General features: G+C 47.4%; 1 protein-coding gene across 1 annotated transcript in view; it reads left to right on the forward strand.

Annotated features, from left to right (window-relative positions):
- LOC8029247 (cuticlin-1) overlaps window positions 1-15,565 on the forward strand; it is a 126,908-nt gene that overhangs the window by 25,963 nt on the left and 85,380 nt on the right. Inside the window, exon 2 of the mRNA XM_042290323.1 lies at window positions 9,183-9,220. Coding sequence (XP_042146257.1) covers window positions 9,188-9,220 — 33 coding nt within the window. The 5' untranslated portion in view covers window positions 9,183-9,187. The remainder of the gene's footprint in view (window positions 1-9,182; window positions 9,221-15,565) is intronic.

Raw genomic sequence — 15,565 nt, forward strand, 5'->3', positions numbered from 1 at the left:
CGCCTCGCTCGTCTTCTAGGAGGTATGGATCCAAAACCGGGATGCCGCGATTCCCACGCGGGGCGTCTGGGCGGCCCTCGCCCACTCCCGCGCAAGCGGCCGTCCTTCGCCGTCCTCGTAATCGAGGGCCGGCGTCGAGCGACGTCACGGGGCCCACGCGCGCTTCGCCCACCTCTCCGTCGACCGGCTCCCAAAGCGGCACCGCGCGGTCCCACGGGCCCGTGCGTCGCCGCCGCCTCGCGTCCTCGGCTTCCACTGTGCGGGGGCAGTGCCGGACGCCACCCTGCTGCTGGTCACCCGGTCGGTGCCGCCGAGGTCGGCACCGGAAGGTCGCTGGACGACGCCGATCGCGCAGGTTCCGCGTTGTTTGCTGCACGCTCCTTGAGTCAGAAACTATTTCATCGTAACGTAAGGTTAATATGCCTGTGTCATCCCTCATCGCGAAAGTTCTTCCGATGTCTAAGTGTATAGTTCAACGCATTCTTACTTTTGTACAGACTTTGCATTCGTGGATCATATGCTGTAAACGACTTTATTTTTGCGGGCTCGGTATTTTGTAAATTCTGGGATTTCGGGAATGTTTCGCGGGCACAAAATTTCGCGATTGGGAGTCGTCTGCTATGTATTCCTTACCATTAAGTAATATATTCGCGCGGTATACTTTTTCCGGTATTTTCGAGTCACGAAGTTAGCGAAATGGGCCTTCGCGAAACATAGGTCGTTTGCTGTATCACGCATTCCTATCCATTCGTACAGTTTGAAGCAACCGGTCTCGGAAAATGAGAAAAGCTCTTCGCTTTACGAAATAAACATCGAATGAAGGGAAATATGTGACTCCCTTTTATCGCGGCGTTTGGACCAAATTTCACTTTGGAATTCGGTGGGGGATCGGCGGCCGAGCGTGGTAACGCACCGCAGCTCAGAGCATGTAGAGCAAAAGCTAGCGCTTCAGAACGAAGCATCTCGACCTGTATGAGCATCGCACCGGCTTGCGGTCGTCTATCTTTACAGCGGGATGAACAACGAAATCCACAGTCTAGCGTTGGAATTGCACTGGACGCATTTTTCATCCACAGCGGGAAGCACCAGGCACTCACTGGAGCCAACTTCTTGTTGTATAAAAATACACGCAACTTCTTATTTAACCTTTAAGGTGTGTATGCGTAATCAAATTCATTCTTGATTGCGTTCACACTTCATAGTTATGGATCATGTATACTGTACATTAAATTCAGCCATAGAGTTTGAAGTAGCCCCTCCCAGAATATGGGCACACATTCTTCGCTTCATCCAATAAACATTGGAATGAGACAGGGGCATCGGTGGTGTCTCATAACCACCGGGTACAGCCAAGTTTGTATAATGAGCATGATCACGACGCCTCCCTGACTTCGGGCCAGTGATAGATTGGAGGGCTGCATTTCGCCTACTCATGCACGGGAATGGAATTGTCACAGGACGGACGATCTACTTCCCTACTTTAGAGCGCCCGACCTCGAAAAAGGTGCACGCATTCCAGAGGTGAGCTCGACAAGCGGAAAAACGGAAGCTCACGGCTATACGGATGTTCAACCAAGCCCAGCCACAACCGTAGCCACTCGGCGGCTGAAACGTGCAAACGGAGGAAAGAGTATCAGAAACTTCGAAACAACATTTGCCGCTCGAACTAAAACGAAACATATCGAAGAGAAGCCGCGGGTTAAAAGAGAAAATGCAATCCAGCTTTTCTCCGCCAAGATGAATACGGATGGAATGCCGGACTACAATGGCAAAGAAACACGGGCGTCAGCACGACGCGCTTCGAGCCACGACATTCCGAAGGCGCGCAACGCCCTTCGCGGTCCGAATCCGGTCACGACGTTGACGGACGGTCGGAGCGAGCGCCGCCTAATAACACCGAGTGCAATATACACTCTCAGTTGCATCCTCCTATCGCCGCCAGCCCGATCATCCCCGCGATAGGGAGCGGGACGCCGTTCGTCGATCCTACAGTTTATATTTATGTCCGATACCAGAGGTCGCGCTTGGGCGAGATGTCAGAGTACTCCGCTCACCCCTCAGCTGACACTGCGGTGGAAGCTAAGGGCTCGCTGGACTAAGTCGTGAGTCCATCTTGAGCCACTTGATCACGCCCATATACCCACGCTCACCGAGCGGGGGGTCACGTGATGAAACGGAGGCGGTTGATTGAACCGGCCAGCGCGTAGCTCCCAGCGCATTCGTAGCTTAGGGGTGAACGGTGTATCAACGTCCGACAGCCGAGGTCGGTGGTTGCGCCGGGCCCTATCAGAAAGAAGCACGCCTCGGAGAGTCAAGGCGTCGTTTACGTTTCGCAACCTGCGGACTGGAGAAGGTGCAAGTGCGAGGAGTTCGCGAGCTGAAGCACACGGCGGAGCGCCGCCACACTGTGGGTCTGAACGACACGTTTTATCCGCCTCTATTATTAGCGTCGAGGAGAAACGCTAATGATTCTCTCGTGGATGAAATGCATCTATACGTCCCTCTTGCTTTCTCTCTCTCTCTCTCTTTTGAAATTAGATACCTCTGGAGAAATCGTTCCTACCGGAATGTGTAATCTGAGATGATTGCTCTGCTGACATCGCGGTCGTGATTTGTAGGCTTTAGTGTGTGCAAGGACACTGTGCGAGTCACGAGTGCACCCGGTACGTCGACAAAGTTTAAAACCTGTATACTGGGACGACAGACATGTCAGCTTGAACGTATGTTGCCATGAAGCAGACCACAGGAACTGTTGAAACAGGCACAAAGGGTTTTGGGAATGAAGAGACTGTTCGCGCTTTCCTTTATGCGGTTTCACTCTCTACGCTGGCCAAGGTACGGGGACGTGTGATGCATTGACGAAAATACAAACTAACGAAGGATACGTTAAGTACCGCTTTACATCCGGTGGTTCGGACGTTCTAAATGCGCGTATATCCTCGTCGTCCTGCACCCCTTCGATGTGGGAAACGTTAAAAAGCCTAACCATAAAAATAAGCCAAACATTTTCTTCTTTTTTTTTCCAGTGCAGTCATTGTGGATTCTTCTTTGAAACTTCCCTTCAGTCATATGCGCTTGCTAAGGTTAAAGGTACTCCACTGCCATAAACATGTCGGTTGCCGTGGCAGAGGGCGCGCCGTACGCTACTTTCCAAGTGGCAACCACTTCGAAAAGCAGCGGCGTCGCTCTCACCCCACCAATCACGAGTCAGAAAGACGCGGGCGCATGCTACTCCCGGTGCGTGATTGGTCGGTTGTATGCGACTCAGCTGACCCACCTAATCCTTGCACGACAGCCGGCTTGCAGGCTCGAGGCAACCGATGGTCGCTGGAGCTGCAGCGCAACTGGCCAACGCACATGTCCGAACCGGTTCTTGTAAGGTCTAGTTTTGCTTAACTTATTTTATGGGACGGCATAACGCAACGCTTTCTCTCTCGCTCTGCGTGCGGAAATTGCGAGTCGTACCAATCAACTATCATCCACAAAGTCCATAAATTTTCCGTGCTCGTCTCTGCGCAATAACTTCCTTAGCTACGCATTTACTGGCCCCATTAACCCACATTAGGCTAATAAAGAAGGTTAGCCTTTATCCAAGAATCGGTGTTCGATGTCATGATCTCCGATTTTCTCCGCCAGTGAACCTCGGGGCAACAAGCGACAATAATGATAACGATGAAGATGGTGGCGGTTTTAGCCATAGCAATGCGTCCTGTACACAAGAAATGTTCAATACTGCAAACTACGGTGTACTCGCCGTGACACCTTATACCTTGATTTGGAACTTTTCTATACAGTGGAGATAGAATAAAATGAAAAGAAAAAATGCTGTGAAAGAGACCATGGAATTATCTGCCAGCTTTGAACATATAGGGGAAAAAAAAAACTTTTTATGTTCACAATGTCATGGTGAAAATCGCGCATCTAGCTCCCTACCCGGACGTATTTCGCCCCACTATGCGAAATGCTGTTATGGAGAATTTAATGGTTGGATGCCGAACGAAATGTTTCTTATTGATATAGATCTGCAGGAGTGATCTAGTATTTACCGATCCAAAAGTACAAGTGTGAAGCGCTTTTCATTCGCTCTAAATCCACCAAAGGATTTGGCCTTCAGTGAAATTCATGGCCAGCCTCACTTCTTCGTTCATTTCAAGGTCATGCTCTCTCTTCTAGCTCGTCATTTCAAATTATGCTTACGCAAGACGTCTTCTCACTGCAATTTCAAGAATAAAAGCGCTGCCTGCCTGCTAGAACTAGGGCCGTCTTTGCTTAAGGTCCTTAAATAGCAAAAGCCTACACAATTCATAAGTTATTTTGCTGAATTCAATATCTATCTATTTTAAAACAACAAGTTTTAAGTCTTAGGCTGCTGGATGTTTAGTAAAGGAGACACTTCCAGTAATATTTTCGGCTTTGCCTTTTTTGTCCACGTGCCGTTGACCTACGCGGGTTCAGATGATGTTCTCTTGAATGAATTTCAGGGAACTTGCTATTGTTGTTATCTGCAAAAACGTAACTGCATTCTAAAGCTCTACTTTGTGCCTTCAACTAAATAGATAAAATGTAATTAGCTACAACTGCAGGTAATCACCCTCCCATTTTATTTCCTGTTCACAACTCTGGTTTATTTATCATAAATACTACCGCTTTATAAACATCATGTTAGCTTAAAATGTATGGTCGGGAAGATGGTGGCCCCTAGACAATCAATATACGTAGTTGGAAGTAAATGTTCTTAATTAAAAATTACCCTAACGACCAGTAAAAAATGACCTAATTAGCCTTAGATATTTTGCAATATGTTTTGTTTGAGAACCAATATTTTGAATTTCGATGCAGATTCATAATCAGTATTATAAGTGAGATATCTCAAGTCATAAAAAAATTATTTAAGAACGCCCTTAAAAGGTATAGCACGAAGGATTTTTGTTCGAGCGTGCTCATATCAGAACCAGGCAGCGCAGAGAGTAAGCGTTTATTTGAAAACGGCGAGGTAAACCAGTCCGTTTTTGACGACCTGGTATAGAAGGAGGCTGAATGTGCTTGCCCCTATGGAGTCCTGTGTATTTAATTATTAAGTTGCTTCGAGGAAGCTGCAGAAAAGAGGCTTGTTCGAAAACATGAAAAGCGAATAAGAGCGACCTCCATGTGCTACACATTTCTCTGCCGTGGCGCTACGTGTGAGTTTAATGACTGGTAAATGACTTATTTTTTTCGACAGCCTGAGGAGCCCAGAGAATTGCATCAAATTATCGAAAACGTTTTCGTGCTTGTTGTACCGATCAATGCTCTATTACTTAAAAACTTTTTTTTTTTTTTAGATGCGGGAAGCCGGTAGTTATACAAATAAGAGAGGGGCAGACTAAGTTATTAACTGCTGAGAATAAACCTTTGACTGGCTGGCGTGAAATGCCAGCACGGATGAATGGATGGACGAATGCGGCTTGATCGTTTGAATTGGGCGGCCGCTCCTGCCATTTAGCCAGTGCCTTAAAATTCAAGTTCCTGCAGATATCTTTCTATCGATCGCTCGTCAAATTCTCGGAAATACGGAAGTCCGTCTCTGAAGGGTCTGCACGTAATTGCGCGTGCTGGGCGTTCGGGCCAAGGTCCGTGCGTCACTGTCGCGCACGCACAAGACCTGCGGCCATTTTGTGTCAAGGCTAAAGGAGCGACCGTTATCTGATGCCAGGCGTGCTCGTCGTGCAGCTGGGCGCTGCGCAGTCGCTGGGGGAATCTGAACGACTGCAGCAGTGGCAAAATCAAAATCGCGTCTCGAGAAGTTAAAGAAAAAAAAGAACCTAGAGCAACGATGGGGCGCCGGTTGACTTACAAATGCGTCGCTGTTTCTTCGTGACTCTTAATACGATCAGATAAGTCGTCGTGCTTCGAGAGGACTTCCCTGGGAAGAATTGCGTGAAAAACGAGTCGTCGAGGCCGTAGAATCTTCGTCCCTGATGCGAGGGTCTGATTGGTCGGACGCTTTGAAGAAACCCCTTCACTTTAAACTTATATATCGATTGCTGAAGCGCAACGCGTGCACATGTATGTAGATCTAAAACGAATGAACGATAGGGAAGACAAAAATAAATAAAAGATGGCGCCGGATAATCCGTGAAAACGACTTCGCCCTCCGGAGTTAAGAGCATCTTCAAGGACGTCTCGTTCCTCATTGACTTTGGCTGCAGGAGATCCGTGATAGCCGACGATTTTTCGAGCGTTTGTAAACATACTCGCCCCTGCCATCTGGTGGCGAACTCTCGACCTCTCTTTGCTTCCCCGGTTCTTGTTCGTCTGTTTTTTTACTGCTTGCGACAACAAAATTAGATTGTTCGAACACAAAGCGGTGGCCGAAAAATATCTCCAACATGCAAACTTTTTCCTGAGCGTAAGATAAATGTAGAGGTAGTATTCACTGGACGTCATTGTTGAGTTTGCCGCTCAATACGCTCACCCAGTGTGCGCTCCCGATTATCGTCTACCCAGGAGGGCAATCTTGATAGGGCGATATGCAGATTGCAGAAGCTTTGTGGAAGCTTCCCGTCAGGTCGGGCTCAGCAAAACAAAATTCAACTTTGGTAGCTAGTGAGTACTACCAATAGGGAAACGTAATGCTAATATCTAGCGTTCTTAGCGATAATGAAGTTCAAAATGGTTCCCGAGTGTCGTATACAACGCTGCTTGCGTAGAACGAAAAAAATGAAACACGTTTACACCTCCCTGCAATGCCGAATTAGAGCGCACCTCTTGAGGACGAGGAGGGGAGGGTACGGAGGGGACGGTATGCCCCTCCTCATCTACTCTTCCCGTGCTCCTCTTCCTCCTCCCTCCTCTTTTTCGTCCCTCCTCCTTCCCTCCTCCCTCTTTCTCTTCCTCCTCTCTCCTCCTCCCTCCTCCTTCCTCCTCCCCCTACTCTTTTACCTCCTCCCCCTCCTTCTCCCCTCATCCTCCCCCTCCCTCTCCCTCCTCCTCCCTCTCGCGCGATGCAATATGGGAAACGTACTATAATGCAACGCGCGTGTCACCGCCGTGCATTGTGGGACGTTTCCCATAATGCACCGCGCGGTTCCGCTGACGGCGACGCCGACACCGCTCAAGCCGGAAACAGGCGCCTAAGAGTTGCGCTCTAAAATGTTAGAGTCAAGCACAAAATTTTTATTGAACTTATTTGTGCTAAAGGTAAAACAAAATATCCGTCTCAAGATAACACAAATATTTCGACAAACCTCTGCAGCAAAGACGAAGGCACAGGCGCTTGAGCCTAGCTCTGTAGAATGATTTTGCTTGTACGAGAACTCGTGCATAGAACGCAATTTCCGAAGCCAACCCTTCGTACCCATGACTTGGTCTGCACTGCAGATGTTGTGAGGAACAAGCTGTGCCAAAAACGCTATAGGTATGGAGAGGAATTTCTTGGCACATCGTAGGCTGAGTGTAACCTATCCCAGGCAACGTTGTTCTGCAGTTCAATGATGCTGTAAACTTTGCCCTCTCCTTATTGTTATTCATCCAGAGAGCGAATCGAGCCAACTTTTTTTCCCCATTAATATCGGGAAACAAAATTAATGAGCACAAAGGCGAGGTTCGGAGGTAACTGAGGTCAGACAACTGTTTTGATTTTTATGTCGGGCCTTTGTACCTTCTACTAAAATTGAGAACAAAACAGTAGGCAACATATTCCTACGGGTACAGTGAGAAAGAAAAAAAGTTTATATTTGTGTTGCTCCTGTACGTTACACGCTGTTTAGAAAGGAGCCCGCGTTTGCCCACAGTACACGCGTTTTTTGTTTCCTTTCATTCTCAGTCACTTGGGTTCCGTATCTGGTATGCTGGACGAAAAAATGTCAAAACGTCTCAAACCTGGAATATGCGAGAAAAAAATAGGTTTGGCCGAACAAGAATGTGTGACAATCACGCATTTTTCGTGAACACATTCCAGCGGCGTGGTGAGTTCAAAACGACATTTTAACGCACACCAGAATTGAGGGCATTCAAGGTGGCGGCGCCCTTGTGAAAAAGGTGTATACTTGTCCGGTTTTACCGGTATAAGTCCGGTTTTTTGCGGTGCATTACTGAACTACTCTTTTATGTGACGAATTAAGATATATTTGGGTGCATTTTTGGTTAGCTGGCCGATATTTGAACAGCCTGTTCACGTTTCAAACGCCAAAAGTAGAGAATCTCCTTCCGACCATCAAATCTTGTAAGAACTATTTCGTGTAGCGCATAAAGAATGATGCGCACAAGGCACAACAGGTGTGGGAGCTGCGCGTGCGTGGAAACCAGATTCTAGTGATAGGAAGCCTGTGCGCATGCGCCGTGCCTACAGCAGCGCCACCGCCGCGGCGGAGTGATGTCAGAGCCGCGCGTTGGTCCATACAATAAAGTTTGAAGCAGAACACAAATCCGCCCTCAAAGGCACCAACGGACTCAGGTTCTGAATCGCTGCTACTCATGTCGAGACAAAAGAACAATCGAGAAGTTTCTAAACAAGGCCGTATACAATGCGCAAATCGTGAAATCACAATGAATCAAGTTATGTGCTCGCAGTGAAGTCATATGAGCTGTTCATTCAAAATCTGCGTGATGTTAAAACAATATAGCGTACGCAGTCATACCCAGTAATCACGTCCGAAAATAGGAGACAACCTACCGAAATTTTCGGAAGTTGTAATACCAAACAATTGAGCAAACCGATATGCGTAGCATTACGCCCCTAAATTATACTTTGTTTCACCTTAGGTCCGAGCGTGGCCAATATTATGAGCCGAAGGGCCGATCCAACGCCGAAAAAGGCACACCGTCATGGCGTGCTCTCCGCAGTTGACAGAACCTGCGGTGTTTGCCGTCTTTCAGTGCATGCTCCTCCGCCGGCTCGTCCTATCAAGAGCGAAGAACGCCATGACGTTGCGCTTTTTGCGCTCTTTGACTGGACCATCGGCTCATAGCAACTGCTAGGCTCGGACCTAAGCTGACACCAAGTATAAAGCCGCGAAGTATATTGTGTCACTTGTGTAAAAAAGAGGAAAGTTCATTGTCACCAGCGGTTCTTGACGCGCCTTGATCTTTATATTCATTATTCATGTTGCTCATTAGCGCTCAGTCTGTGTCTTAACCGTTGTTTTATGTGCATGGCAGAATGGTGGTAACTAATTGCCCTCTATTTTTTTGTTTCTTTGCAGTCGCCATGCAGCTTCGGCTACCTGTGATATGTTTATTGGTGAGTACCACATTTACCAGCATACGCGAGGCGTGAAACGCGTCGACATGAATGGTGATTACTGCGCAGTATCAACCGTGACAAGTAGCTATTTACATAGGAAATGGCGAACGTTATCCTCAACGTGTTCGGTTCTTCTTTTTTTTTTTTAAGTAGATGGAGACCTTAGGTTAGCGGTCGTAGTGCCCTGGCTAAGTTTTTGCTCTTTATATTAAGGCGTCGTACGTCTCTCAAGATAAATTAGAGTGTTGCTGTTTAGATTTTCATGCGATAAATACTAAAATTGAATTGCACGCCAGACGAGAAATGAGAGCAGGATATTATGGCGCGTTCAATGTGGTGACTACACGCGTGACACCTCAGGTGTTTAGCTCGCCGCTTCCTTGGCCAAGGTATATGAACTGGGGTTACCATAGTTTTCTTTCGTCCAGAAGTCACGCGACCAATATCCAAAGTCTCACTGGTACTCGTATTTTTCGCTATTTTGTTAACCCTCATCCAATGGGAACGAGGCTGCGGTGCGCTAGGCTCTTTCTGACACTTTTTATTATTTTATAACTTTATTGGTCCAGCCTGTGACCAACAACAAATTAGGGTACAGTCTACTACTTCTAAAATGATTTTTTTCCACTGAAAACTGTCGATGAAATTAAAAGTTGCTGGTCAACTTAAACTAACTCCCCCCCCCCCCCCCCCCAACAAAATAAAATAAAAAAAATCAAGGTAACATTGACATCCCTTATCGTTTGATGGAGCAAGCGGTGGCCTCCGCCGGAAGCAAAATCACGTAAGACTCCAGGGACATATATAAAATGTATCGAGCCAAAGATTCCTGTCTAACCCCCCCTGGTGCCTCTATACTCCCTGACCTCTCTATGGAATTCGGCGTCCAAGTTTGAGCCCTGGTACAGCAGTCTGCAGGCGTCCTCGGCTGCTGCTTGCTTCCTCCCGCCCCAGCTCCACTCCGTTAGCCCTTCTCGCTTCCTCCTCAAATCCACCAAGATCCGCCGATTACGAACGAGCAGCGGTCGGGTCGACCGGCCCCCGCTCGGCACCCGGCCGGCCCGACCGGCTCGCTCACCGGCGTGCGCGCCGTACTCGTGCTGGATCAGCCCTCGCTGGCCCGTGCGGCGGACCTTTCCCAAAAAGATCGTTCACCCCGCGACGGGCTTTGCCGGACGAAGAGGCGGGCGGACCGCTCCACGCAGCCCTCGTCGGGAGAGCGCCGCTGCGTCCGCCGTCTCCCCCCCACCAACAGGGCGACAGTAAAAGAGCCTAACGACTCGTTCCTTCCGCTTTGTCAAGTGTGAACGGCTGTTGACTCGTCTCCGTCGAGCAGCGAGCGCACGTCGATCGGCTCGGTCAGTTTCGGAGGCAACCTACCTGGGCCCGTTTGCTCGGAGCGCTAACCGCGGCTAAAGTTAGCCGCAGTACCTAGGAGAGGGATTTTGAAATCACGTGACTGGGCTCGGTAGGGATGCGGGGAAACATGGCGGTGCACCGATGCCTGAACGCCGCTCGCTTTGAAACTAATATGTCGTTGTAGCTGCAGTATCGGGCGCGTTAGTCAGCAACGAATGGTGCAGGAGGCTTTCGCTTTGCCTTACCTCACGTAAATCGCAAAGCACGAGCAATGACCTCGCCGCATTTTTTAGTAGTCTTTCGATTCTGGCTTTTCCTAAGCCTAAATCAACGCGATAATTGTCGGCATGGCAACGTCTTTGGAAAGTGGATTGCCTTGATTCGATCGGCCGGGTATTGAAATCGCACAAAAGCAGACAGCGTCCCAATAGACCTTTTTCTAAAGTACTCAAGCACCGAGGTGCGTGCTACGAGTGTAGTTACACGCGTTGCACGTGCTGGCGTCTGCAGTAGTAATTGTTCTAAAGCAAAAAGTCTAAAAATCATTTTGCCTTGCACGCACGTTCGTCTAAGCCTTATTATGATTATTTACTTTGAATCTTTTATAAGAGGAAGGTCAGCGCGCGCGGACCATAGAATTACACTTCCAGCGTTCTCCTCAGTGCTTGGGTAATTTAGGAAAAGGTCTATTGGGACGCTGTCTGCTTTTCTGTGCAATCAGTAGCCGGCCGATTGAGTCAAGGCAATCAGCTTTCCAAAGACGTTGCCATGCCGACAATAATCGCGTTCTTTTAGGCTTAGGAAAGGCCTGAATAAAGCGACTATCTAAAAAATGCGGCAAGGTCGTTGCACGTGCTTTGTGATTTAAGGGAGGTAAGGCAAAGCGAAAGCCTCCTGCACCATTTGTTGCTGACTAACGTGCCCGATACTGCAGCTACAATGACATATTAGTTCCAAAGCGAGCGGCGTTCACTTACCGGGGCACCGCTATGTTTCCCCGCATTTCTACCGAGCCAGTCACGTGATTTTAAAATCCCTCTCCTAGGTACTGCGGCTAACTTTAGCCGCGGTTAGCGCTTCGAGCAAACGGGCTTTGGTCGTAGGTCTCGCTAAACCGCGATAACACTGCTAACACTTGCACGATACAAAAGACAGTCTGTAGTGGACTCTGTATGAGGAATGTTTCTTCCTCGCACGACCTTCCTCTCATCTTGGTCGTACGAGTACAGTCTGCAGAATTGTTCGAAGCAGACCTAAGCGCGCTTCGAACATTCTTGAGGCGCGTCCGCGGGGTGATTCCCTCATCGTGTCTGCCGCGAATACCCGGCGTGTCTTCCGCGTGGCTGCAAATTTACCGAAAACCGCACGAGGGAAACTCGTGACATGACCTCGGAGGAAGGATTTTAGCCGAAGACGCGTATACTTGGAATACACAGAGGCGAGGGAAAAAATAAACGTGCAACCGAACGAAGAGGAATATATATATATATATACAGGGTGTTTCATGAAAGGTGGACAAATTGGATATTGCGAAAACTACACGTCGCAAAAAAAAAAGAAAAAAAAAATACTTGTGTCGTTTGTCCTGGGCCAGGGGTCTATTTAGGAAACTTATTAAAGTCCGGAATAATTAGGTTATTAATTATTTTAGCGTAATTAACTTTTTAATATTGTGTTTAAGGGCATGGTTTCAATTAGAAAATTGCTCAGCACCATCAAACAAACACTACATCAACAAATTGCAGAACGATAGAAGGCACGCGAAGCATTTTACGGCTTTCTGAAAAACCGCGAAAATTCGACGGCTTTTGAAGTTTCGGTTTGCTGTCGGAGCGCATCTCGGCCCCGACGGCACCACGCCCTTTGGAGAAATAGTGCAACCAACCTCTGCTGCGCTGTTATCGCGCGACGCAGCAGAGGCTGGTAGTTTACAGAGTTAACGCTTAGTGATAAACAAAATATTTATTTTTAGAATATACCAGAAAAACCACTAGTTATTTCATACAGATTCCGAGAAAAAGGGAATACCACAGCCCACCATACGTTTCCTGAGCTCCCTCTTAAATTTACTAAAATTGTTATTGGAATCTATCAGGTCTTTAATGTTATTCAGAGCTCTACCCACTTAATACAGTGAGTAACTATATCAAGTGACTAACTTCGGAACTACATTCATCTTACATAATGACATCGAGGAATCAAGGGGGAAGAAGACACCCGCTACTTGCTTGTGACTTGCACGTTTCGGGGTTTTTTCACATAAATAACGTTTTTCGCTCTCTCCCTGCCAAACAACAACACGTTTTACCGGGACGATTATGTTCCCGCAATCTTGCTTTTTTTAGGGACTACATTTTTTTGTAAGATCGAACGCTCTAAAGCGATATTTGGTGAGAATCAGGTCTTCGCGTAAGGAACAATTATCTCCCTGACTGGCACTTTTCTTTTTTTTTTTTCAAGTAGAGTAATTTGTTTCCACAAAAGATTGGACCGTGCACTTCAGACTATCGCTCACTTAGTAATTCTACACTGTGCGGTCCCGCACTGTTATGGGCCGCCCCGGGCAAAGATCTGGACCCGGATCAGCGGATGTCCACCTCCGACCCTGGTCCCCAGTCCTTGGCATCCGCATCTATTCCGCGATCCGCCGATTCTGGTTCAATTTTATTCGCATCCGTCAGTTGACGGCGAATATCCGCGGATGATCCGCGGGTAATCCGCGGGTATGCAGGGCTCTGCCGAGAGAAGGCGTCTTGGTCGCAGTTAAATATTTTAGGGAACGCGTCGCGTGTGGTGGATATTTGGGGTCTATAGTTTTAGATTGGTTTGCCTTGAGATGAACGTGTTGATTATAATTTACGCGCCACACAGCGTACTAGTGACTCGGATTTATCGAGAATGGCCTTCCTAACCCAACTCACTCTGCGCTTGGGGGCTGTCGAACTTGGAGTAGCGTCCATACTGCAGGAGTGTTGATCATACAAGAAAAAGTGTACGAATGCCGGGTCTGTGCCCATTCCGGTTCGATAAGAAAAAAGAAAAGAAAAACAAATGAATGAAGTAAATTTATAGAAGACGCAGAAAAGTAGAAAATAGTTAACGCGTCATGTGATTCACTATATTTTAAAGACCTCGTGCGTGCCACCATCTAGAACTCTCTATCAATTTGGCTCTCTTCACAAAAAGTACGGCCGATGTTTCAAGTGAAAAAAAGAAGAAAAGAGCGGTAACAACACAGTGTGAAAATTTAAACCCAGAATATACTACCGGTTCCGATCGGCAATGATTTCCTCAACTTCGACAGTTGAGGAAATCCTGCTTAGAGTTCCCGTCAATGCCGCTGAGCTCATTGCTTCCTGGTCACCGCGGCATTGCACTTGCGCCCTGTCGTCAACCCTCCAGGTGTGGTTCGGGGTAGGCGGGTCGCATTATGCCATCCCTGACTTCAAGCTTCCCATTCTTCACTCGCGCATTCATCTCCACGACCTCACGCATGCCGAGCGCGCGTGCTCCGCGCCTGCCACGCACCGGAATGTTACGGCACAACACCCTATCACGGGTCACGTCACATCGTCATCTTGGCTTTAGCAAAATACAAGGCACAGAGAAAGAAAGGGTGAGAAAGAGAGAGAAAGAGAGATGGGCACAGTGTGTGAGAGAGAGATAGAGAGGGAACAGGAGGTACTAAGGTTGGTTTTACATGAAAAAAGGCTCGAAGGAAGGAAGAAATGTACGAGAGGGGCGGTCGAAGCGGTTGGACGCCACGGCATGACATCTCGCCGGAGGTGCGTTTTTTTTTTGTTTTTTTTTTTGTCCGATCGAGTTTTTTGCGGAAACGGGTGGCTACGCTTGAGTGCACGAGTCCTGTGAGAAAGAAAGGGGAAGGAAGCAAGAAAACGAACCACAAACTGAAGGAGTGCATTTACCCAGCTAAAACAGATCGTAATTAGAAACATGTTGACGCATGCAGGTATTACAAGCTAACACTTGTCGTTATACCTAGAGGTGGAATATATCGGCGCTGCATAAACAACATGTACGTCATTTCTGCACAAACAGTTTTGAGTAATACGTTCAACCGTGTTGTCGTCCCTTACCTTCATGGGTTATACGTGCTGTGCCCGACCCGAACCAGTATATCAATTATATATTGAATTTGGCGCATGGTTATAGTTACCCTTGCAGTCTGCTTGTTTGAAGTAATATTAGGGAGCTCTGACACGGCTGCTTCGGAATTCAAGTTGATGCATATGCAGGGTGTTTCACGAAATACGGGCTAATAGTGTTCCTGCGAAAAGTACTCATCGCACGGAGAAAAAAAATAGTTAACGTATTGGTCTCCGCCAGTGGCCCATTTACGGAAATTAATACCATTCATTATATTTAGGTTTTTTCTTCACTTTCGGTCATTAGCTTTTTATTTACTGATTTCTCTTGTATGCATTTGTTTCTTCTTCTTCCGCATTACCTAAGACCACTGTGAGTAAAAACTTGACATCGAAAATAGAGGGATTAACAACTTCCAAAATTCACTGATGATTTTTTGTTTCGTTCTTGTATCTACAGTGATTCCAAAACTTAACGCCGCCCCAACAAAGTCTGTTTTTGCCCATTTTTCTGCTGTTCCTTCTACTTGCCTGACTACGCGGTGACTTTTGGAATCTCTAATTTCAGCCCAGTCTAGAGAGGACACTCCAGCTTCCGCAGTTCCCAATTTAGCTTTGAATTGCCGGCGTTGGGTAGATATTTGGGTGACCGAGCGGCGGCGTTATGTTTAAGGATCACTAAGTATATATGTAATAGAGTAGAGCATCCTTATTTTATCCGTTTATAGCTTCATTATAACTCAAATATTTGCATCTTTGTTATGCAGGTGCAGCGCGATGCATGCAAAAGATAAGTGTGAACACGACTCGGATGTTTCCTTCGCTGACTCTCCTTTCCACCAATTCGCTTTCTTTGCATTTATTTTTGTACTTACAT

Source organism: Ixodes scapularis, unplaced genomic scaffold, assembly GCF_016920785.2.
Source record: "Ixodes scapularis isolate PalLabHiFi unplaced genomic scaffold, ASM1692078v2 PGA_scaffold0__279_contigs__length_252992795, whole genome shotgun sequence".
In the NCBI taxonomy this organism is placed as follows: Eukaryota; Metazoa; Arthropoda; class Arachnida; order Ixodida; family Ixodidae; genus Ixodes; species Ixodes scapularis.